Source organism: Mobula birostris, chromosome 24, assembly GCF_030028105.1.
Source record: "Mobula birostris isolate sMobBir1 chromosome 24, sMobBir1.hap1, whole genome shotgun sequence".
Taxonomy (NCBI): Eukaryota; Metazoa; Chordata; class Chondrichthyes; order Myliobatiformes; family Myliobatidae; genus Mobula; species Mobula birostris.
In genome coordinates, this window is record NC_092393.1 from 26,419,157 (window position 1) to 26,446,068 (window position 26,912).

At 38.2% G+C, this 26,912-nt stretch overlaps 1 protein-coding gene across 2 annotated transcripts in view; it reads left to right on the forward strand.

Annotated features, from left to right (window-relative positions):
- The window catches only part of cox10 (cytochrome c oxidase assembly factor heme A:farnesyltransferase COX10), a 159,476-nt gene that overhangs the window by 115,779 nt on the left and 16,785 nt on the right, over positions 1-26,912 (forward strand). For both annotated transcript variants that reach the window (XM_072242275.1, XM_072242276.1), the window contains exons 5-6: positions 9,483-9,553; positions 22,351-22,583. In XM_072242275.1, the coding sequence (XP_072098376.1) occupies positions 9,483-9,553; positions 22,351-22,583 (304 nt within the window). The remainder of the gene's footprint in view (positions 1-9,482; positions 9,554-22,350; positions 22,584-26,912) is intronic.

A 26,912-nucleotide genomic window follows, 5' to 3' on the forward strand; every position in this document is an offset into this window, starting at 1 on the left:
TTTCTGTGAGCTATGCACTGTTTATTTTCCCCATTTATCCTTCCACGTTCTCCATCTTTTTTTTTGTACATTCTGAACTTTATTTTCATTTTGATCCTCAGATAACAAGGCGCAATTCAGGATTTAAAATTGATCATACTTGGAATCATACTACTCATAAGCCGTGATAAATAGGTAGTTGTGAACCATTTATTATTGGTTAGGTTTTTTGATTATGTTACATTTCAATGTGCATGTGATAATTAAAACTAAATCTGAAATCTGAGTTCAAACCATGGATCAGTATGTGACAGACTGAGTGTAATTAGGATTTCACTTCCAATCTTTGAGATACTAATTATACTCAGTCGATTCCATTCAATAGAATTTGTGGAAGACCAAACTTGCAAAATGAATAATCTATTCATATAAAGAGATTACCAAATGGACAGAGGTAGTCCATAAGCTTTATGCCAGATTTGAGATCTTGATCTTGAAGCATTCATTTCCTTTTTGGTAAATGTAGAACCAAGCAAGGAATGCCCTTATAATCAAAACAACATGGTAGAGGCATTGAAGGGCACTGAAGCTATTTGCAGTATTTCTAGAAAATGTAATTCAGGACTTTGACAAAGGACAAGAGAATATAAAATGAAACAAAAAACATTATTGCAATAATATATGCATTATTGACATTTGACTAATTAATTTAACTAATTAATTTCACTAATTAATGACAAATTAATTACTAATTAATTAAAATAAGGACCAGGAATTTAAATTGGGATTGGCAGTTAGTTGAATTCCACATTCAATGGACTAATGGTTGGGCAGATGACTATTACACTGACGAAGGGACTCGGCCTGAAACGTCGACTGCACCTCTTCCTAGAGATGCTGCCTGGCCTGCTGCGTTCACCAGCAACTTTTATGTGTGTTGCTTGAATTTCTAACATCTGCAGAATTCCTGTTGATTACATTGAAGAATGTGTGTTGCTCTCGGGTCATACTTCAGAGTATAAAGCATATACCAACAAATTTGGAAGGTACAGATCAATGAAGCACAGTTAGTTGACCTGGGATGAATGAAGAAAATAGAACTGTTGTGATGAGAATAATTGAACTGCGGAAGTTTCTAGATTTCTCCTCTGACCACCCCAAAGTGGCCTGAGTTTTTTTAATCTTTAATTTTTCATTTCTGGCTGGTGTGATAAATGTGTATGTTAAGGTTCACAAGGTATTATAAGTCTGTGGGATAGATGAATAAGTTACTTCCCTGCACGTCAGTGATATTATATTCAGGGTTGTTGTATCTGGTGAAACTGGACAAGCAAGGTACAAGAAATGAATAATATCATTCATGCATTCATAAACCACAGTGAAGTAAAATATCAATTCTGCAGCCAGATATCTGATAATTGTTTATTAATGACCATTCTTAATGTCATTGAGAACTTTTTTATAACTTGGTATTTAAAAAGTGGCAAAAATTCTGTATTCAGCATAGATGAATAGCTTTTAGAAATGCTCAGGAAAATCATCAAGCAGTTCCTTGATCAGATAGCAAGTGACCAGGTGGGGGGAGATATTTTAAATTAAGGACGTTCTTGTGTCATAGAAGAACCCTTAGGATAACTTCCCGATGTGGCCTTTTATATATTGGCGAGACCCGACGCAGATGCTTTGCTGAACACCTACGCTCTGTCCGCCAGAGAAAGCAGCATCTCCCAGTGGCCACACATTTTAATTCCACATCCCATTCCCATTCTGACATGTCTATCCACGGCCTCCTCTACTGTAAAGATGAAGCCACACTCAGGCTGGAGGAACAACACCTTACATTCCGTCTGGGTAGCCTCCAACCTGATGGCATGAACATCGACTTCTCTAACTTCCGCTAATGCCCCACCTCCCCCTCGTACCCCATCTGTTACTTATTTTTATATACACATTCTTTCTCTCACTCTCCTTTTTCTCCCTCTGTCCCTCTGAATATACCCCTTGCCCATCCTCTGGGTCCCCCCCCCCCCCCCGTCTTTCTTCCCGGACCTCCTGTCCCATGATCCTCTCGTATCCCTTTTGCCAATCACCTGTCCAGCTCTTGGCTCCATCCCTCCCCCTCCTGTCTTCTCCTATCATTTTGGATCTCCCCCTCCCCCTCCAATTTTCAAATCTCTTACTCACTCTTCCTTCAGTTAGTCCTGACGAAGGGTCTCGGCCTGAAACGTCGACTGCACCTCTTCCTAGAGATGCTGCCTGGCCTGCTGCGTTCACCAGCAACTTTGATGTGTCTTGCTTGAATTTCCAGCATCTGCAGAATTCCTGTTGTTTGCGTTCCCAAAATAGAGATGGGATTGCCAGGAAAGTACAGGGAAACAAACTCAAGGAAATTAAAATGAACTTGGATCACATGGATAAAGGAATCATTCATGGCCTGTTAGGTCTTTGTAGTAATCAACTAAAATCTGAAGAATTATCAGAGCATTAGCTTCTCCCGAGTAACATACACACAATGCTGTAGGAAGTCAGCAGCCGAGCAGCATCAGTGGAAAAGATTAAACAGTCGATTTCGGGCTAAGGCCCTTCATTAGGACCGGATGTGCATGAATGTCATAGAATGAATTTGGTACTTAATCTAGTGGCTAAAGGAATCATTTATAGCCTAGTAAGTCTTTGGTGTCCTGATGAAGGGTCTCAGCCCAAAACGCCGACTCTTTACTCTTTTCCCAGATGCTGCCTGACCTGCTGAGTTCCTCCAGCATTTGAATTGTACTGAATTTATTTAAATCTTACATCCATCCCCCAACTTGTAGGAGTAAAAATCTTTGTGTTATGACTCTGTCACAATGTACAGACGTGTGAATTTATATGTCTAATGACTTGTAGAAGGAAGCTGTCCCGTAGCCTATTAGTCCTGGCTTTAATGCTGCACGACCGTTTGACAGACGGAAACAGCTGAAACAGTTTATCGTTGAGGTGATTGGTGTCCCTCATGATCTTCCAGGCCTCCTTTATGCACCTGCTGCTGTGAATATCCTCAATGGAGGGAAGTTCACATCCACAGATGTGCTGAGCTGTTCGTACCACTCTCTGCAGTGCCCAGCGATCAAGGTTGGTGCACATTCTGTACCAGGGGGTGATACAGCCATCAGTATGCTTTCAGTGGTGTCCCTGTAGAAGGTCTTGAGGATATGAGGGCTCATGCTGAACTTCTTCAGTCACCTGAGGTGGAAGAGACGCTGTTGAGCTTTTTTTCGCTACACAGTACGTGTGTACTGTCAAGGTGAGATCTTCAGTGATGTGTATACTGAGGAACTTGAAACTACTCACTTTGTGTGCGTTGCTTGCATTTCCAGCATCTACAGATTTTCTTATGTTTGAACTTCTCCTAAGTTGAGGTTTTGTGCACTATTCAGGTCCTCTTTAAACAGTACAGTCTCTGAAGCTTTGGAGAAACCAAGATGCACACAATTCTCGTGGAAAACTGGGAATACTTGAGGAAGATGGCAATGTTTTTTATTGGTACCAAGAAAATTTAGGGGATGGATAAACTTAATTGTAATAAATTGCTTGACATTTCACCGATTATAGACATGGCTAAGAGTAGATTTCATGGTGATTGGATTAATGCTTCTTGACGTTGTGAATTTGGGGAACTAGATGACCAGAATAATCAAGGTAAAGAGATAGGCAAAGCAACAAAATAATTTGCTCCCCTAACAAAACATCACAACTGATATTTTTAAACAGTAATTAAATTTGTCAACTGACAGCCAAAAGTAGATATATTTACCTTATTTTATTTCAATAATTATAGTAAATGATTAGATTATGAGGACGCGCAGTCCTCTTTTATTGTCATTGATTAAGATTTCCAGCATCTGTTTCACTGAAATGGCATTCAGAGATTTAATACTTCACAAGCTTTTATCTAATTCCTTCTGCCTAATCTTGGAAAAGTTCATGATGAAGCAGTGAAATAAATAATGCAGAAAATGCACAAGGCATCATTTATCAACCAAGATAAGGGTAAAACCAAGACATTAGATTGAATTGCAGAAGTAATGACGGATTTATCCAAGGTTAGGAACATATTAAAAGATTGCTTACAAATATCTTACTCCTCTTCCATTGCCCACATAATGCAGTCTTAAGTGCTTTGCATTTACTGTTAATGGCACCAAGTTGTCTCTAATATTGATGACATCACAAAGGGCTTCTGATGTGAAAGCCAGTTTTTACAATAGATTAATAGCTACTGTCTCCAACAATCTGATCATCAATTTGATTAATTATTTACTAATGCATTGTAAAGTTTATAGTGGTGCAGTAGTGCACAACTTAATCAAAACATTATTTTCTGTGCATGATATCATTCAGAGAAATGCACGTTTAGTGATATCTCACAGGTACAAAGTCATAGGAACTTTTACTAGTGTCCTTACTCATATATCAGCTGATGCTATAACCATCAGCTGAAGACTTACTTGTGCTAGCTTTTTACATTGTTTGCGTTGTCCATCTCCTTGGAATATTTTGCCTCTTCAACAGGGATCCTTGCTAATTGTTTAGTCTAGTTCTAAAGTGCTATCAAGATAGCACCTTTACTCCCCCTTGAAGGAGAAAACTTACCTAGTAAGAGCGGAAAACATTTATATAGAACCTGTAACACCTTCATAACACTAAAGAGCATCTTGCTGCTAATGAATTTTTTCTCCCACTTTTCCATGTACTTGCAAAGGTAAATAAGCAATTTAACATCTCTTCAAAAACATTATCAGCATCCCCAGCAGTACAGCACACCTTGGCATTGTTGTTAAGTGTCAACTTGGATTAGGTAACCAAAAGTTTCCACTTGGCCTAAATTCAAAATATTTGAATTTCAGTTGAGTTCTATCACTCAGTCAGATCTAGAATATTAAATATGGGCACTTGGAAAAGAAAGCAGAAATCTGGACTAGATGTACCCTAGACTTTGTAGCAGAAAATCACAGTGGGGGTTATTATCTGCACATTGTTAAAAAATGAGAATATGTAAGAAAATAGAATATTAATATGTACAAACTACCGATTTATCTGTACAAATTATTAATAACTATGAATATAAATTGAAGTCCAGCATGCATTTTTTATAATAAGACTAAAGAGCATTGTACTTAAAGGCAGTGAGGATCCATTTTGTTTGCTAACTTACCATTTGTCTTCAGGTATATCTCGATCGCATACTGCATCTTCATAGTCCCATAATATCACTCAACGGTTCTGTTAATATTTCCAACATGTTTAATCAAATCGTAGCTTTTCTGCAAATATTCAAAAAGATGTTAAGATTTTTTTACAAGTATGATGTGCTATTTAAAGTAAGCGCTTTGATTGGAAGGGTAATTGCAGGTTTGTGTTACTTGGAAATTGTAATTTCTGTGTCAAGCAGCAGATACTTAGTATTAACTTTTTTTGTATATGTGATATTGGACAGCTTTCATTCATGTAACGTTTTTATTACGTGAGTATACCTAAAGACGTGTTGCAAGTCTTAATTGATCCTGTTTATGCAGTTTGTAACTTTCTGATTTACCTTTACTGAGACTATTTTCAGTTGATTCTTTGATCGTCTTTTCATTAGATGTTTATTTTGTCTTATCAGAATTAGATGATTACCGTGCATGATTCTTGCTTGGAGTCCATGTTGAAGGAGGCAAATCAACTTTTAATATTGTGTTCTTATGATCAGTAAAGGGTACAAGCAGACAACTGGTTCTCAGGCACTATTAATATTGCTCTGCTGTTGTCTAACATTCGGAAAAGCAGCTGATGATTAGAAGATAAGGAAGAAAGTACAAAACTTGCTGGGTCCCATTTTGTGACACTGCTTATTAATTCTCTTTTGACTTAAGTTTTCAGTTTTCTTATCACACTCAATGTCTTAAATTTCCCTCTCACAATACACCTGTTCTTCCATATATCCTCATTTTATTCCTGTTCAAAATAGTGTTATAAAATACAATTTGAGGAACTTTGTAATGTAAGGTTTTCTGGTACCTTAGAATTTCAATTGTTTAAGAAATGTGTTCTATAGGTAATTAGATTTGTTCTTCAGGAAAATAAGTGAAATGTCCTTTACTACTTAATGATAGCACTATTCTCCTCACTTAAATATTAATATATTTTTAAGGCTCTCCATCAAAGTGCTTTAAGGTTTTGTTTCTTTCTGTATTAACAAAGCAGAAGAACAGTTGTTAAAGATTATATCAATTGGTAAGTATTGAATATATTCACATATTGTCCTGTAATGGAGCAAAATATTCGGAGAATGGTGAGGTTTCTTGAATATCTTTATCATTCAAAATTGCATTTATACTCAGAGCTTATTTTGAAATGATTAATTCATTTATAAATAAATTTTCAAACTACTCAAAAGAAACTATAATATGTGAACTGCCTTGTTCTCCACTGAAATTCTGCTTTTCCCCAATTTTTAGACTCTGGTTTGTTAATCCATAAACTTGACCACTGTAGCATTACTGTGTGCTGAAAACTCTTGTTATGAAATTACTGTTGATGAAGGCTTTCCTGCTGGCATTCTTTTATTTTTGATCTTTTCTGTCAAAGGAACATCAGTTTATGAGTGTCTGTTAACTTTTTAACTTCCTTATTTATTGAGATTATGTGTACCCACAACTAACACCACTTTAATTCTGAAAGTGAACACTCAGATGTAGATTGAGTGAGTTTTAAATACATTGAGGTATTAGGAAAAAACAACTTCTGCTAATAATAATAGGAAGGACTACAGAGTCAGAAAAATACTTTCAAGGTCCTTGTCATTGAATGAAGCTTCAAACAAACAAAATTCTGTTCTAGCTGTATCCAAAACAGTGTACACTGGAACTACTTTGATTCATTGGCTGTCGGGGGTAAACAGAACAGAGCAAAGAAAGCCGGACGTGTGTCTTGCTCCATGGGGCTAAAACAAATGCTCTGTAGATTTGCACCTGGCGTCAGTTAAGTAGCTGCAACCCACTCAGCAATTGTACAATGTTCTGGGTCAGTTACAAGAAAATACATAGCATAGCAGCTCTTAAGTCTTTTTTATGCCATTGTACTAGATCAGCTGTCAAAATGTGTGCCTTTCTTGTGGGGGAATTTCCTCTAATATTTGGTCTTTGAAGTACTCAACCAGCTGTTTCAAGCACTGTTTAGACATATTGTATGTATGTCCATTTGTCCTTCAAATAATGTGCAAGTGTGTTGTAAGATGTTAATTCTAGCAAGAAAATAGACTAGTGAAACTTCCCAAAAAACTTGTATTCTGATAATACTTTTGATTGGAGCCAACCTGAATATGCACATGGAATCAGCATTAAAGTGGGTTGGTTACTGAGTATGTCACTTCACTTCAACTAAACATTATGAGCAATACATGATAAATTATATGAAATGATCAAATATCCAATTACCAGGACCCAATTGGGTTTGCCTGGACCTTGAGATTAGCGTGCCTTTTAGGATTCGTTTAAAACCTATACAGTACTGCTAGTAGGATACACATTTTGTACACCCAACTGACCTGGCACAAGATCTTGAAAGGACAAGTGTGAAGGTTAAGTGCAGCCAAAGCCAAGCAGTATATGGTTTCAGTTTGGAAAGCAGATCTATTTCATTCTTGTCTGCACGCTTTATTTAAAAAATTGCATTTGGTGATTTGTTTGTGTTGGTCAAAGTAAATAATGGTAAAAATTGCAAACTGAATTGTTTAGAACATAAAGTGCTGAAGGTCCATTTTCCATTGTACCAATGCTAGATCTTAGAAAGAATTTATAATAATTAAACTTAATTTTTAGTTGAACCAGAGCCCGTGCTCATGCATCTTTCACGGCTGACGTCAGTCTGAAAGTAATCTTGCTGGAATAGTCATTAATCTTAGCAAATTTTGAGAACTTTACATTTGCATTGTTAATTTTATTGTATGGGATTTTTTGGCCAGATGGCATAGTCAAAGAAGGTTCATATCATAATATAAAATCAGCCCCAACTTTGCTCAAACCCAGCTTTTCTCCAAGTGTTCATTTAACTCACAAACTCTCAACTGCACTATGTCACTATGCCATGGGGATTTCTGTTACAGTGATTAAGTTATACTATTCAAATTACAAAATAACTGTGTTAGCCTTACAAAAAGTTGTTGCCTTAATTTTTTTTTAGCATTTCATCTAGCCTGTTTATTACAGAATCAGAATAAGGTTAATTATCATTGTCTTATATAACGTGAAATTTGCTGTTTTACAGCAGCAATACAGTGCAAAGATAAAATTGTTCTAAGTTACTGAGTAAATCGTGCAAAACAAAATGAGGTAGTGTTCATGAGTTCATGGACTGTTTAGAAATCAGATGATGGAGGAGAACAAACTGTTCCTGAATCACTGAGATTGGTTTTCCAGGCACCTGTACATTCTACTTGATGGTTGTATTAAGAAAGGGCATGTTCTGGATGGTGAAGTTCCTTAATGATGGATGCTGCTTTCTTGAGGCACTGCCTCTTGAAGATCTGTTGGATGGTGAGGAGGGTTGTGCCTGTGATGGAGCTGATTGGGGCTACAACCCTCTGCAGCCTCTTGCAATCCTGTGCATTGAAGCCTCCATATCAGACGGTGATGCACCCAGTCAGAATGTTCTCCACTGTATGTCTATAGAAATATGCAAAATTCTTTTGTGACATGAAATTTCCTCAAACTCCTAATAAAGTAGAGCTGCTGGTGTACCTCCTTTGTGATTGCATCAATGTCCCCCTGCCTAATTGTAACTGATATTTATTTATTTTATGAACGACATTTATTTCCATCAAGTTTGGTTGATTTTAATTATGATGGTATTTTCTGAGGTGATGGGTTTAGTGTGTAGTAAAAATAGAAGATGACGGGATTGAATTTCTTCCGCAACTATCAATACAGATGTAACGCCATGGACAAAATATCATTAATTTTGGGCCAACTTTATCAATGGTGAATGTCTTGTGTTTCTTCCAATAAATTTGCTATTATATTTCTTGCTTGATTTGCACTGAGAACAATGGATAATGCTTTACATCAAATGCTTTGTTCAAATCCCCTTTATTAGTCCACCTTGGACACTCCAGCAAGTGATAACTTGTGAGGGATATAACAGAGAAGGGAATATAAAAGTCACATTATTTTCCTTAATATGATTTTCATGTACTGCTGGAATGTGTTACATAATAATTCTGGATTTCTTGTGGTTCTTCAAACTGGAGGTCAATGGAAAAGTGCCCCTAGTTTGTCAGTGTCTTTACTTCTGTAAAAACTTATGTGATATGAAAATATTACTCCATATTCTATTATTGTGCATGATTTCAGGTTTAGTCTATGGATGTGTTCTGAAAATTGATGGTTTCAGAACATTTTAATCTTCTCTATTAGATACAAAATGATTTTATAGGATTTATACTCTGACCTCAGTGCCTAATAGTGTTTTGTGCTTTTTTGCAGTTCTTTGAGGTGCCCTTTGACTCAAACATGAATAGGACAAAAAACCGGCCCCTTGTCAGAGGGCGGATTAGGTTAGTCCCTTTCCACCACTGTGTTTGTTACTTTTAACAATTTCAGCAGATTTTTTTTAAAGGATTTGTAGATTTGGAAATGGTTTTGTTCCATGTCATAGGCTAACTGTACAGTATGATAATGCATAATATGATAATGCAAACTATGAAACTAAGGAGCTTTGGCCTCTTTTGCATGTTGTTGCAAACAGCATGGAGGTAGAAAAAAATAGAAGATTGCTTTAGTTGTCTCTGAACAACCTCCATATAGCATTAAGTTCAGCAATTTCATGTAATGAGAATTCAGTAATTCTATGTAATGAAACATTTTCTGGTGTTAAAGTTATCTGCTCTAATAGTAGGTGTTTAGAATATTTTGTTTTTGATGAGAAATTAAGAGCTGTAAAGAAGCTAAGAGATATTTAGTTGTGAACAGATCACTAAAAGCTACCCTACAGGCACAAAAACTAATCAGAAAGGCTCATGTACCGTTGGCCTTTCTTTGAAAGGGGTTGGATACGAAAGAGACTAGGTTATTCTCTAGCTGTACAGAGAATGGTTGAATTGCCTCCGGAACAATTCTGTTCACTTTAAGACATTATGCTCCTCAAATGCTAATAATGCAGAACTTTACTCAATAATATCAAAATTTAAATGATTTGATTTTGAAGACAGATTAAATAGACTTGGCTTGCATTGTCATGAGTTTAGCAAGTATCTATCTAATTGAGATGTTTAAATTAAATTGATATAGTCAAATAAATCCAGAGAAACTAAATCTTTAGTGAGGATTGCAGTACAAAAATCCTCACTATAGATCCTCATGAGAAGATAATAAAATGACTGCTGGATTATGTAGAGGTGGAATTATTTCTTTAAAAAGTGATATTTAGAACTCGTTTCCTCCACACCCAAAAATGACAGGGTACTGAAATATTTTCAAGAGTTAGATAACATCTTTTTTGGATAACCTTATCGAAGGATATTTGCCTGGAAATCCATCCCTGACTGACATTGCTAAACTTGCTATATTGTAGCAGTGCTATATTATATTGTGCCTCCCAGGCATGCGGCAATTGACTTCATAGACCTAAGTTTCTGAGGCAAGAGTATAACATGCCTCCAATCCTACACTACACTGACAGTATGAACCAGGATAATTTCTTTTTGGCAATAGATTTGGTGGAAAAAATGCAACTAATAGGAGCATTAACCTCCCACTGCATATTAATGTCTCCTGCTCCACATAATGTTTCTAAAGCTACTTATTCCCCACAGAGCAATTTAAAGTATTGGTTTCAAGTCTCTCCCATTATAGGGGAAAAACAATCAATTAAATAGTTAATGAAGTGCCATTCTTCTGTTAAAATGCAGACTGGGCTAGATTTTTAAAATCATTGACATGACACTATCCTGGATATTCAGATGAAAGAGTTCAGTGTGAATTCTTTTTGTACATTCACTGAATGTGCCTTGTGATTTTGATAATATTCACAAAGTTTTAAATATTGCATATAGAAAATTTCAGATTTGGAACTGCTGACATGAATTACATCTGTCTGCCTGCTTTTGGAATTTAAGATAAGCATACTAATAAACCACTAATGTGTTGAATTGCACATTAGTAAGAAAAGCATACAGTGGTATAGTTCCATAAAATTAACTCAGCTTGACCTCTGAAAGAAGATGAGAGCTGCACTGGAGACAGCTCCATTAGGAGACCATCTTTCTTCTCAGCTCCTCAACAAAAACAGATGGAGCCTTCATTTAGCAAATTGCACCATGACTCCAGGTTTACAGATGAGCATCTGGGATGTTTCCTCACTCAGTGTGAGGTATAACATAGACAAATCTATCAAGTCTTCAAGGTTGCAATTAATGAGTTGGAAATCTGCATTGTACACCTCTGGATGCATTCTTCCTCTCCCCACCCCCACCAGCCTTTGGGAAAAAACACAAAAGAATGCCTTGAAATGTGAAGAGTCATTAGCATGCGTGCAAGATTAATGTGTGGTTTTGAGAGCACTGGAACTTAACATCATGATGCCTTAGTTTTTTATATTTTTGATACAGAAGCACAATAGTAAGACACAGTATACACACCTATTCAGCTTATTTGTTAATGTCTTAATTGATTTTTTTTTGCAGGTGGTCAAAATAATGTATTAAGTGTTTGTTCCTCTGCTTCTCAAGGAAATTCTTTGAATTTTTTTTAATTTACTTCACTGGGAAAAGTAAAGAAGTCAAAGAGCTACCAAGTAAAACATGCTCAAAAAAACTCAGGTTCATTGTAAATAATGTAACCTTTTTCCTGGTACTTCCACTTCAGTTCACCTTTCGTAAGACAGCAAAAGAAAGTCTTATTTCGTGCATCTGAAGTTTTCCAAGTACAGTGAATTCCAGATAATTGGGCCATCAGTTAATCAGGGCAGCCGCTTATTCTGGACAATTTATAAAGAACAAAGACTAATCAAGAAAATAACTGGTATTCCCTTTGTTTATTTGGGACCCCATGCCAGTTAATTGGGGCGGGAGACTGTTGCCGAACAGTTTCAAGCTGTCATTAGTCACGGGTGCTTGTGTGGCTGTTAGACACTACACTGTGCTTAGAGCAAACAATTTTTAAATAGTGTCAGTTCTGTGTGTTTGTGTTATGGTATCTGTTTTGGGCCGATGGACACCGATTCAAAAACCAGTGACTTTTGATCATTTAGTTTTTTATTTTCACTTTAAAAATTTTCAGACCCTTGCCAAGGTGCCACATAAAGATTTGACACTAGCCGAAAAAATGATCCTACTGGACCAAATTAAAAGCCATCCGCCTAACACCACTTATTGTCAACTGGCAGAGATAACTGGAATGCTGAAATCTACAATTACACGCTTGATACCTCTGCAAGATAAACTGTGAGAATAATGGGGATTATGTGAGGGACAACGTAGAACTTCCCAAAATTGAAAGCATGAAGGTAAGGATCCGGATGTTGAAGAGGACCTCAGTCAATGGTTTTCCACTGTAACTGGATGATGTGTGCATGTCAGTGGACCAACGCTTAAAAGAAAACCCAAGTCATAGGAGCTAACTAAGAAGCTGGTCATGAAGATTTTAAAGCAATGGATGGTTGGTTCTCTCCTTGGAAATGTTGACACCACATGAAATTCAAGAAAGTATACGGTGAGAAGGGTGGTGCTGATGTTGTCAATGGAGAAACATGGAAATCTACAAAACTCCCTTACTTGCTTCAAAATTTTGTGCAAATATTATCTACAATGCCGATGAAACAGGCCTGTTTTTTATCGTGCCACGCCGAATGGCTACCTTGGCTACAAACATGCAACACTATCAGGTTCAAAGAAAACAATGATCGCATAATGGATCAATTTTCTGCACTAAGCATCCACACTGAATTTGTTCATTTACAGTCAATCAAAAGAACATGGCAGTGTAAACTGGATGAATTCCTCCATTGATAAATTTTAGGAATGAATACATAGTTTTTTTTTGGTACTGTAGTAATATTAGCAGCATTCTGATTTTTTTTCTGTATTTCATTTAAATATGTAGTTTGTTACCCAGTTAAATGGTAGTTTATCTTTTTTAAACCTTTTAACTATTTCAATGAAACTTCACCAATTGGAGCAGCTGCTTAATTGGACCAAAATGTACTGGTCCTGATGTGTCCCGATTAATTGGAATCCACTGTAACTTTTGCTCAACTTAGACAGAAAAACAAGTGCAAGCTGGAATTGACTCACAATTCAGTTTTCTCACTTCTCCTTTGCCTCAGGTTTCTGTAGGACCTTTACAACATAGCTCAATTTACCAACTGTAAAAATTGGAATCCAGATATTTATCCACACATTTGTAGAAACTAATATTAATCCTTTGTTTTCTTCAGTAAAGGTCATTAAATATACATATAATAAATGTTAAATCTTAAAACCCCCTACAATTCTCCTACCGACATAACCAATCGACAGATGACGCAATAGCCACTGCTCTACATAACGTCCTTACACATCTGGAGAAGAAGGATGCTTATGTGAGAATGCTGTTCTTGGACTACAGTTCAGCATTCAACACCATAATTCCATCCAGGCTTGACAAGAAACTCAAAGACCTCGGCCTTGACCCTGCCTTGTGCAGCTGCATCCTGGATTTCCTGTCAGATTGCCAGCAGGTTGTAAGAATGGGCTCCGTCACGTCCAACGCTCTGACTCTCAGTACAGGAGCCCCTCAGGGCTGCGTACTGAGTCCTTTACTCCTTGCTTACTCCATGACTGTATTGCCACCCACAGCTCCAATCTGCTAATTAAATTTGCCAACGACACTATATTAATTGGCCTTGTCTCAGACAATAATGAGGTGGCCTACAAGGGAAGAAGTTATCTGTCTGACACAGTAATGTCAAGAAAACAACCTCTCCCTCAATGTCGCAAAAACAAAGGAGCTGGTTATGGATTACAGGAGGAATGGAGACTGTCTAACCCCTATTGACATCAATGGATTTGGGGTTGAGAGGGCAAACAGCTTCAAGTTCCTCGGCATCCATTTCACCGGGGACTTCACATGGTCTGCACACACAAGCCGTGTGGTGAAAAAGGCACAACAGCATCTCTTTCACCTCAGACAGTTGAGCAAGTTTGGTTTGGGCCCCCAAATCCTAAGAACTTTCTACCCGAGCACAATTGAGAGCATCCTGACTGGCTGCATCACTGCCTGGTATGGGAACTGTACCTCCCTTAATCACAGGACTCTGCAAAGAGTGGTGCGGACAGCCCAGCGCATCTATAGTTGTGAACTTCCCATGATTCAGGACATTTACAAGGACAGGTGTGTAAAAAGGGCCCATAGGATCATTAGTGACCCAAGCCATCCCAATCACAATCTACTCCAGCTGCTACCATCCAGGAAGCGGTACAGTAGCATAAAAGCCAGGACCAACAGGCTCTGGGACAGCTTCTTCCACCGGGCCATCAGACTGATGAACTCACGCTGATTTGAGTGAACTCTATATTACATTGACTGGTCTATTTATTATAAATTACTATGATTGCACATGGCACATTCAGATGGCGACGTAACATAAAGATTTTTACTCCTCATGTATGTGAAGGATGTAAGAAATAAAGTCAATTCAATAATACAGTCTAATAGAACCTTCACCTCATTTTGATAACAAACTTCACTTAGTACTAGAGAGAAGCGGGATGAGATCTTTCGGAGGGAATTCCTGTACTAATTCCATACAGACGTTTTGGAACTTCAACAATGATATACACTCTGTGGCCACTTTATAAGGTACCTCCTGTACCTAATTAAGTGGCCACTGAGTGTATTTTTATGGTCTTCTGCAGCTGTAGCCCAACCTCTCTAAGGTTCGCTGTGTCGTGCATTCCAGGATGCTTTTCTGCATACTGTACAACTATTATAATTTGAGTTACTGTCGCCTTCCTGTCGTCTTGAACCAGTCTGGTCATTCTCCTCTGGTCTCTCTCATTAATAAAGCACTTTCACTCACAGAATATCCATGCACTGAATGTTTTATTCCTTTCTCACTTTTCTTTGTAAACTCCAGAGACCGGTGCATGTGAAAATCCCAGAAGATCAACAGTTTCTGAGATACTCAAATCACCCCGTCTGACAACAAAAGTCATTTCACAGTCAGTGTCACTTAGATCACATTTCTTCACCATTCTGATATTTAGGCTGATCACCAACTGAACTTCTTGACTATGTCTGTATGCTTTTATGCACTGAATTGCTGCCACGTGATAGGCTGAGTAGATATTTGCATTAACAAGCAGGTGTACCTAATAAAGTGGCCACTGAATGTAAATATGAATTATAATTGCTTTGCATCAAAGCTATACTTTTAGAATAAATGCATCTTAAAATGCCCAAACATAATACACAACTATGCTGTTTTTTATTTAGTTAAATTTTGCAGACTTATTTGGAGAACAGCCATTGGTGCATTATTATTCAGTGTGTACAGTAGTTATTGGCTGTGTTTGACTATGAGATAGGTTAGATTGAAGGTCGTTTTTCAGGATGGAGGAAAGCATGCAGTTCCCCACAGTTTGGTTTTTGGATTACTGTTTTTCTCAAAAAATAAATTAAGGACTTAATGTAAAGGACAGTATTTCAAAGCTTAGAAAGAAAGTAGTCTGTATGTCCTCCCCATACGATTTGTGGGCTTTCCACTGGTACTTCTGTTTCGTTCTACAGTCCAAACTCACGCCTGTGGTGGGGTAATTGGTCATTGTAAGTTGTTCTATGATTATGATAAGGTTAAAGTAGGGTTGTTGGGGGTTGCTGGGCGGTACACCTCAAAGGGCTATAAACCCTACTCTGCTCTGACTAACAATAAATTAAATAAAGTAATCATTGAAGAGAATGATGGTAGAATTCAAAAGATTGAAGGAGGTTAGTGTGTGTAATTAAGACCACAGTTAATTAAGATTGATCAGACTGCAATTGAAGTAATGTGAGTAATTTTGGTTGCTTATACAGGTGTCCCCCGCTTTTCGAACGTTCACTTTACGAAACCTCGCTGTTACAAAAGACCTACATTAGTTACCTGTTTTCGCTAACAGAAGGTGTTTTCACTGTTACGAAAAAAGGCAGTGCGCGAAAAAAGCAGTGCGCGCTCTGAGCAGCCAAGCTCCTCCCCCGGAACTGCATTCTAGCAGGCATTGCTTAAACACATGCCTGTGAGCATCCGTTAGCAAGATGAGTTCTAAGGTATTGGAAAAGCCTAAGAGAGTTCTTAAGGGTGTTACACTTCGCGTAAAACTAGACATAATTAAGCGTTTCGATCGTGGTGAACAAAGCAAGGACAAAGTAAGTTTGGCTTGTGGAAGTTGACGAAGATGATGTTGAAGAGGTTTTGGCATCCCATGACCAAGAACTAATAAATGAAGAGCTGATGCAATTGGAAGAGGAAAGGATAACACTCGAAACCGAATGCAGTAGCGAATGGACTGAAAGTGAAGTCGTCCAGGAAGTGAACGTGAAGCTGCAATGATAAAGTACGACTTTAACTTTGAAAGGGTACGTCGGTTTGGGGTATATTTGCAAGATGGTTTGAGTGCTTACAAAGAACTGTATGATAGAAAAGTGCGCGAGGCTAAGCAGTCAAGCATACCGTCCTTTTTCAAGCCTTCCACATCAGCCACAGCAGATAACGAACCTCAACCTTCGACATTGAGGCAGGCAGACATAGAAGAAGATGACCTGCCTGCCCTGATGGAAACAGACGACAATTAGATGACACCCCAGTGTCCCACCACCCCAATCCCCGGGCCGCGGACTGATACTTTGCCGCAGAGAATGCAGCGGTAGCCGGGATGCACCCAGCACATCTTTAAGAAAAAAGCCAAAATAAACAAGCTAATTGATTAGGTGCCGCTGGGCACTTAAATGTTGGGCCAGATCAGAAGCGATTGCCGATTGCGTCGCTTCTGATCTGGGCTGACATTTACATTCCAGACGGCACCTAATTAATTAACTTGTTGATTTCAGCACGGTTTGGTATTGGTCGGTGGCCTGGAGGTTGGGGACCACTGCACCACCCTAACCTCCGATGACTCAGCCTAGTACACCATCATCAGTGTGCTCGGCACTGTCCCAATTCCAGTAAGTGATACTAAACTGTACATACATTATTTCTACTTTATATCGGCTGTGTATTTTTACGTGTTATTTGGTACGATTTGGCAGTTTCATAGCTTAAAGGTTACTGGAGAGAGTTTTTCTGCCAAGAGCGCTTGCGCCATGTTTTTGCCAACAGCGCTTGCGTGAGATTTTCGCTATGGAGAACAGTGCGGCAATGATTGTAGAAAAGTATTTCTACTCTATATAGGCTGTGTATTTATCATATCATTCCTGCTTTTACTATATGTTACTGTTATTTTAGGTTTTATGTGTTATTTGAAATGATTTGGTAGGTTTTTTTTGGGTCTGTGAACGCTCAAAAATTTTTCCCATATAAATAAATGGCAATTGCTTCTTCACTTTACGACATTTCGGCTTACGAACCGCTTCATAGGAATGCTCTACCTTCGGATGGCAGGGGAAACCTGTATAAAATAAAATGCGCTGGCATTGGAGAAGGTACAGAAAAGATTCACAAGAATGATTATGGGAATGAAAGAGTTAATGTATGAGGAGCATTTGCTGGTTCTGTGTCTGTACTCACTGGAGTTCAAATGAATGACGGGGGATCTCATTGAAACTTATCAGATATTGTAAGGCTGAGAAAGAGTGGATGTGAAGAGAATGTTTCCTGTATTGGGGGAGTCTAGGACCAGAGGGCACAGCCTCAGAACAGAGGGACATTCTTTTGGGACAGCGCTGAGGAGGAGTTGCTTCACCCAGAGGGTGGTGAATCTGTGGAATTCATTACCACAGGCTAGCGTAGAGGCCTAGTCTCAAAGCAAAGGCTTAATTAGTAAGGGCATCAAAGGTTATGGAGAGAAAGTAGAAGAACAGAGTTGGGAGCCACGATGAATAATAAATCAGCCACGATGGAATGGCAGAGCAGACTCGATGGGCCAAATGGTTTACTTCTGCTCCCAGGACTTGTGGCCTTAACTACGTTCCAGTTATTTTGTTTCCAGTCTCCATTCTATAAATGATTTTGATACAAATATATATTTTTTTAGCGTGTCGCACCAGACAGTCAGCCATTCTTGTCTGGTGCGTGGTGTCAGGATTGGTCTCCATTCAGATTAACTAGGTCACGATATGAACGTTCCTGACTCGACCTTTTTTTTTAACGAGGCCAAGTGGCTACCTTGGCACGGCTGGAAAGCGTGCTCTGGGGGTGGTCCGACTTGGATTTGAACTCTGGAGCCTTCGCTCCGGAGGCCAGCGCTGATGCCATTGCGCCACCAGCCGGCCTACAAATATAGGAGACGGATAAAGTTAGATACAGAAGAATGATACACCTCAGTAGGAGTAAGGAAAAAAGGAGAAGCGCTGTGACCTTAATTCCAAAGTGAATGCATGATCCGAGAGAACTGGTTTATATGTCTTGAAGGTGGTAGGGCAGCTTGAAAAAGTATTCACAGACTAACAGGAGATTTGGGATTTCCCAAGTAAAATTGTGGAATTCATTAGCAAAGAAATTATGTTGAATATTTATAAAACACTGGTTCAAAGTATCTTGAAAATCACATCCAATTCTGGTCAGCGCAGTTTAGGGAGGATGTGAAGGCCTCAGAACTGCCAAGTATGTTATTTGATGATCATTTTCAATATGATATACTCTTATGTAACATGTGTAGTACTTTGGGAAATAGTCATCACAAAATCCAAATAAATAAATTATACAATCTTCAATAAATGTGCTAATTATCTATTCCCATAAGGCCACATTTCAAAACCCCATGTTTCAAGGTTTGAGAATGATATATTGAAGGGGACAGTTTAGTCTTATTAATAAAAAAATGATTTATGAAGTTGTTAAAAGTAATGTTTATTAATGTTTTCTACAAACATTTCCTCCAGTTTCAAATTCAATCCCATTCCTCAACCATAAAGACTGAATGTAGTGAAAGGGTCTTTTCCTTTTTATGGCATTTTATTCCTGTGACCATCATATTAATGTTTATTCTAACCTGTCCGTTTCATGTTGATTCTGTTTAAGTTGCTATTATGTTTGATGAAGTATTAAGTAGAAAGCTGAACTAGCATTCATGCCTGTTACAGGAGTTCTTTGAGGAGACTTGTTTGAGGATAGTTTAGTCTGATCTGCTTTCCATTTGGAAGTGGTAGTGATAAGTCTTGATGGTTCTTAAGTTTAGAATTTGTACAGAATAAAGAGGCATGAAGTTTACCATTCTGGTTGTTGTCTTTGTTGAACTTTTTCTCTCAGCTGATGTCTGCAGAAAATGTTAACCACTTGTGATATTAATATCATAATCTGTTTTGTTTATTGGGACCTTGAATGCCACCCAGATAGATGAAAGGCATTTAATTATAAATAGCTCAGAACTGGGCAAAAAAAATACAATTTCATGTTAGTTGGCTTTCAATCACACAAGCAAGATTCATTATTCCATCGTGAAATAATTCGCATATGGCAGAGCTTTGTCAACAATTGGAATTTGTTGAATGAGAACTGAAACTCTGAAGGCCATTTTTTGAAATATCCTATGACTTTATGAAACTTATTTTTCATCTTTCTTTAATAGTATCATTCTTTCAATCATCTGGCAGAACAATTCTTCTCCAAGAGTTGAGCATCACATAAGCCTTAGCTTCAGGTCTAACAAATAGAGGCATTGATCGTGTGGATAGTCAGAGGCTTTTTCCCAGGGCTGAAATGGCTGCTACAAGAAGGCACAGGTCTAGGGTGCTTGGGAGTAGGTACAGAGGAGATGTCAGGGTAAGTTTTTTTACGCAGAGGGTGGTGAGTGCGTGGAATGGGCTGCCGGCAACGGTGGTGGAGACGGATACAATAGTCTTTTAAGGGACTTTTGGATAGGTACATGGAGCTTAGAAAAATAGAGAGCTATGGGTAGCCCTAGTAATTTCTAAGGTAGGGACATGCTTGGCACAACTTTGTGGGCCGAAGGGCCTGTATTGTGCTGTAGGTTTTTTATGTTTTCTATGTTTCTAAAAAACATGTTAAAATTCAATGAGCTTTCCAAAATGCTTTCCTTATAAACTTTTTTTTACTCTTCCCATTCTATCAGTTCTCCAAATCAGAGCTCAGGCAAAAGAGAAAATAAGTTCTCTGTCCCCCATTCTGGTAAAGCAGCCGTCTGGGAGGAATTAGCAAATATTACCTAAGATTTCATTTCTGTTTATCATTTTATCCCACTAGCTTTCCTTCAGAGCAGCACCAAATAAAAAAAATCAATTTTATTGTTTCATCTAACTGTTCAGATCTTTCACAATGTTTAAATATTATGTAATCTAGAATCCAAATCTCACATAAAAGTACAAAAGCAAACTTTAGCAATATTTAAAAACACTGCAATATAGTAAGCCATGCTGTAAAGTGCTTCCTGGTCCAGGAATCACCTTTTAAGTTAGTTGAAATGTAATTTAATTCCTCTTTGCTGGTTTAAAAGTTAGTGACTTGTCCTGCTGTGATAAAGCATAAATGGTTGTGCTTAATTTGCTTAAAGTTGTTGGCCATCCTCGTGTGACAGCTTGGTAAAACTCCAAAATATTCCTGGTTACATGCAGGACAATGATAGGAGGTGATACCTAGCTTTGCACCAGAACCTGGTCATGCTATTTAGTTGTGAAGCAACAACATACGACCTAAGAGCCTTATGTAATAAATATAGTCATCAATATTTACCTCAAAGAGGTTGCCAGTCTCTTGTTTCTTTGTTGAAATGATCTCACACTCCATTTCATCAAGATTCATTGTAACTGAAGGTTGTATTATTAATATTTAATGATATAATCTATTTTGCAATGAATATTATTGAAATGTGTATTGCTGAAACTGTTCACCGGTATTTCTAAATAATATGTCATAGTTTTATATGGTGATGTAATACAGGGTTTTTCTATTTTTGTGAAAAATATGGATTTCTTTATTATGATAGTTGCAAATCAGCAAGTTTTCAATGACTAAGCTCTGATACAGTCATAAATCCTATTCTTTTTGGTCATTTTTCCAATACAAGGGAGAGTGAGAAAGTGTGCAGCATAGCTTGGCTTCCTGTTTGTTTGGGCCTTGATACAACAGCCACCCAACATTAAAAAAATATACACAGGCACCACCTGTGTAAGATCCATCATCTAGAAATATAATAAAAGCATATCAACTAACAAACTTTACCATTGCTACAAAGCAGATCAGAGTCTCTTTGGGCTATAGATTCAAATCTAAAGTGAATTCCTGGCATCTAATGGTGTTGCACAAACCGCAAATTAAGCAGAATCTTGTGTAGCTCAGGTTTGAGAAATCAAGAAGACTGAAATTGGGCAGCTGGAATCAGCTGAATCCTGAACCCATCTTGTCTTTTTGATTCAGCTTCTCACTTATTAAACTCAAAAACAATGGAAATTATAATTGTATTTCTACAAGACAATATAACTATTCATTGTCATGTAGTTGGAAGTATGATTTGAGTATACGCTGCTGAAAATTACAGAACATTGAATAAACAAACAAGTACAATGAGTTCTCACCATTTGTGAGGAATCTACAGTCTATTTAATTACTGCACCACACACAAAATGCTGGTGGAATGCAGTAGACCAGGCAGCATCTATAGGAAGAAGTACAGTCGACGTTTCAGGCCAAGACCCTTTGTCAGGTGTTGAGTTTGTATTCAGTCAGCCCCACTAAGAGCAAATGTCTGTCACATCCAGACAGATCATTAGTGAAATATCCTCCTATTATCTTCCAGAGGTTCCTGCAGATTTGAGCTGATAAACAAGGGAAGTACTTAATTTTAGAAGATTGTCGGGAAAATGCGTACACTCCTTACAATTAATTGTTTTTAATGCAGTCAGTTTGCATAAGAAATACTTGCTTGTTAATTCATTGCATGCCATCATACTCACCCTTAATAAAGGAAATTAATAGTTGTCAAAGAAAGCTGGAAGTAGTGCAACAGATTATTCATAATCACAGACAAGAAACCAGTAGCTGACACAAGTATCTTGTGTCATGAGATGACAGAGGGATGGGCAGGGAGAAAAGGAACATTTCTAATTTATAATGTATTGCTAGCAGTTATATATCATGGAAATCTTAAGAAAGATGTCTTTTTTTCTTAATATCTAAGAATTACATATCCAGTTTGATGAGCCATGTGTGTTTTTTTTAAACCCACAGTCCTCTCCACGCTGTGTCCTTTGCACTTGCCTGCAGTGTGTCTGGTACAGCAATACTGGGACTTGGAGCTAACCCACTGACTGGAGCACTGGGTGCCTTTAATATTTTCCTCTACACCTGCTGCTACACCCCACTGAAACGGTTGAGTATTCTCAATACCTGGGTAGGCTCTGTGGTCGGCGCTATTCCTCCAGTCATGGGCTGGACAGCAGCAACTGGCAGCTTCGGTGCAGGTAAGTCCTTTATCCAGTCTGTCTTCCAAACATTCTTGGGGTAAAATAAAGATGGGCATGGATCATACAGAAATCTGATTTTGTGAAAACTCATCTCCTAAATCAACGGTAAATATGAATCACCATCTTGAGATGAGCAGCCTGGAGGGGAAAATAAACCTCCTGTGATCTGACATGGCTGTTCTTTAGATCATAGCAGATAGACATACTGTAACAATGTTCAGTAGTGAATAACTAAATCTTGTATTGGGAAGTTTTCTTTATTTGCAAGTTCATTGAAAATAAACCGAATCAAATTAGATGTTATAGTGAAGGAACTTCTTGTTGTACCACTCTGGACAGATGAATAACAAATAGCTGGCTAGCTTCCTTCTTGTGGATATGTGTTGATTTTAGTAATATGAATTATCATGTGTTACACACTTAGTTGATGTCATCATATTTCCAAGTAGCTGCCCCTTGTGAGACAGGTCTACCATCAGTGCTCACATTACAGTGTTGTAGTAATTCAGTTGTTTGCTGTGCATTAAACAGCTGACAGTTTTATAATTTAAACTAATTAGTCTGCATTTGGTTATTTGTGCCGGATGTCGTTGGGCATCTGTTCCTGTGACGATCAACGTGATAGTTAATGATTATTTCCAAACCTGACTCTTTTCCGGCACAAAGGTTTAATCAGAGATAAACAATGTCTACAGCCAGTGAGGTGAATGAATATTTTCCTGACATAAATTCAAATCATAGAATACACTTGACATGATTGCCAATGCTAAATGTTACATTATTGCTAAACTAAATCCGAAGAAGCACATTTTAAAGGCTTATAACAAACGTGCAAACCCCACCCAGGACTGATCTAACCCTGTCCCAGTGGATACATGATGAACCTTATCATTAATTGACCATCAGATAAAGAGATTTTCTTATGGTGGGTGGTGACACAGTAGAAGAGGATGCATCCTTGGTGGGCTCAGATTACCAGTATTCCAGTGACCAATGTTTTATCCCAGATATTAATGATACACAAAGTTACTGCAGTTTTCAATTCAGTTCAGAAAGTTTCTACTTCAACATTACTTTGTCCAAAGGGGATTAATGAAGGTTCTGTGGCCCAGTCGTACCATTAGTTGCTGGCAGGCATATACAGTACACACTTCAGTGTTTGTTGGAAGGTGAGTTTGAAACATTGTTTTAAACAAGTTTATTTTTTGCATTATAGTGACCTCTGCCAGAATGTTGTTTAAAAGACAAAGGCAAATTTCAGTGGAATTATACTTCTGTCTCTAGATCTTAGCAAACCAAAGTTCCCTAGCTGACAAGTGTAAACAAATTGTGATTCATTCAAACCACCAACGCACAAGGTAAATGCAACACCAGAACACGGACTCTAATTTAAAATAGCATTCATTAAATATCTCTGAATAGGTACTTATCATCAAATGCAATTAATGTGATGAAGTAATGTCAAAAATTATTTCAGCGGATGTAAGTTACTTAAAATCAGGGTTAAATTCCAATTCATTCCACCCCAGTTCAACATTACACACAGCATATGATTGTATTAGTATTTTCCTTCCCTGCATTTATTCATAATTTGACATCGGAATAAGTGTTAAATAAACTGCTACTACTGGTAGCCACACTGCGATGGCCTTTGAGCTACCAGGGAAGAGTGAAGCTTGGTGAATGCCGACATATTGTGTGTCTGACATACTTCCAAGTGAATCTCGTAATCTGTCATCAGAGACACTAATATAAACAGGGCAGTTTCAAGATTGGTCAACCTTGTTGATCAAATACTCATTCCATTTGTTAATGTAAACAGGGCTAATGGCTCTTGTGCATCTTGGCACCTACATGCTGTGAACCATAAAAAGATGGTCATAGAGTAATTACAGAAAATAATTTTTATCTTCCTGTGGGGAAAATTGTTATCACAATGATAATGATAGTTCATAGTTTGCTGCAATTGCTCTTTGTATTTTCTACCATTAGTTTCTACTGTTAGTAGAATCACACAGTGGATTCGGCCCAATGGGAACACCATCACCCATCACATGGTACATAAGCTTCTATGCTTAAGTGATTCAAGTATTCATAGACTTTTATTAAATTCTGTCAGTAATTTGGCATCAGCCACTTAGGCAGTGCATTACAAGTACTTCCACTCCCTGTGTGAAGAAGGTATCTGCTCAAAATTTATCACCCTTGCCCTAAACCTATGTTCTCTAGTTTTATCTACCTTTGATATGGGGAAAAGTTCCCCTGGCCTTTCCTGTTTGTACCCCTCATTTTATACTTCAATGCAGTCCTGTCGTTACCTCCTCCACTGAAGGGGGAAAGAAGATGTAGCTTCTCCATTCTCTCTTCATAACTGAACTGCTCCATCCCAGGTAATGTCTCCTCTGCACTCCCTACAGCACCACCATCTCCTTCTGACACCTTGGTGACGAGAACCATATAGAGTACTTCAGCTAAGGTTTGACCAAGGTTTTATAAAATGGAAACATTACCTTCTTTCTTAATAATAATAATAATAATGGCTCCATCTGTCTAAGTAGACAATGGGTGCGCCCGGTTTAGGACTCAATTGGGTGCGGAACAGTTTTGGCTGTGGCTGAATAAGCCGACTCTTGAGCGGCAGTCCTTGGCATAGCTGCTGCACAGCTTTCTTAAAATATGTTATGAAACTGTTTATGACAGGGGTCCCCAACCTTTTTTGCACCGCGGACCGGTTTAATATTGACAATATTCTTGCGGACCAGCCAACCTCGGGAGGGTGGGGGGTGGGGGGTGGTTGTTCAAGTAGGGTTAAACTCACCTCAACATGTCTTTTACAGTTAGGGTTGCCAACTTTCTCACTCCCAAATAAGGGGCAAAAGTAGCAGTCAAATCCCGGGACACTTTACCCCAGGAAAGACTACCATGACCATGAAGCCTTGAGTGGGCACCTGTGTGCGCATGCATGACGTGTGCATGTGATGTGCGCATGCGCGTATGTGCCGATTTTTTTCCCCACAAATCGGTTTTGCCTTCATCTTCCCGACTATACTGTACATACATTATTTCTACTTCATTTAGGCTTTGTGTTTGTCATATCATTCCTGCTTTTACTATATGTTAGTGTTATGTATTTTCGGTTTTATGTGTTATTTGGTATGATCTGTTAGGTTATTTTTTGAGTCTGGGAAAGCTCAAAAATTTTTCCCATATAAATTCATGGTAAATCCTTCTTCGCTTCATGCCATTTCGGCACGAAAGATTTCAGAAGAATGCTCTACCTTAGCGGGGGAAATACAAGACAAACCAATTTAGTCCAATATACGGGATGTCCCGGCAAATACGGGACAGCTGGCAACCCTATGTTCAAGTTCAACAGTGTGTGACAGAGAATGAGGAAAGGTGCAGCTGACTCTTATCATTTCCTCACGGCCCGGTAGCACATGCTTTGCGGCCCGGTACTGGTCCGTGGCCTGGTAGTTGGGGACCGCTGGTTTATCTGGCAAGTGTATCATCCCCTCTAAAATTTTTGATGACCAGGAAGCCACACCAGGACAAAGTTAAAATTAGATTGTTACTGATCTATATTTACAGTTTTCTGAAAATGGATGAATAGTCTTATTACTTTCGATTCCACAAATACAACCCCATCATCATTTCATTTAGAAGAAGTCTTGTGTTTTGCTAAGAATCCATTATATTTATTTCATTAAAAGCCCTTACATTGTCTGCATGACAAGATTACATTGATGATGCTGGGTATATGATTAGCATAAAACTATGTCTGGAATTATATAGGCCAATAGTTTATACTTATTCAATCTATAACATTATTTTGTGAATGCTCATTGTTTGTGACAGTGCTTCTGCCTTATGAGAATTACTCATCAGTATTCTTAAGTGACACAAACCAAAATAAATTGGTTTAAGAATGAGCAGAATATTGTATGATTAATTACCTTTGCCAAGTGAAATGCTCCGTGCTTTATCTGGGTGGTACCACCCACCCCTCTTCTCTTTCTGTGTGCTCCCTTGAAGTTAAGATGACTAGTACTTCCATTCTCATAGTGTGGGTTCTGTAGTGGCTGATGAGGCCAGAGTGGAATCCACAAGTGAGGCAGGGATGCTTGATATGGAGATGGGTGATTAGTAAGGGAGGCGGTACAAGCCTTTTACTTGGTTTTGTGATCAAGATCGGAAATACAAACATCAAACAAGTCAACAAATTCAGATATCTTGGCAGCCTAATAACAAGTGATGGCAGGTGCGACACAGATACCAAATACGTAACAGCAATGGCGAAAGAAGCTTTCCAAAAAATGAAGACCA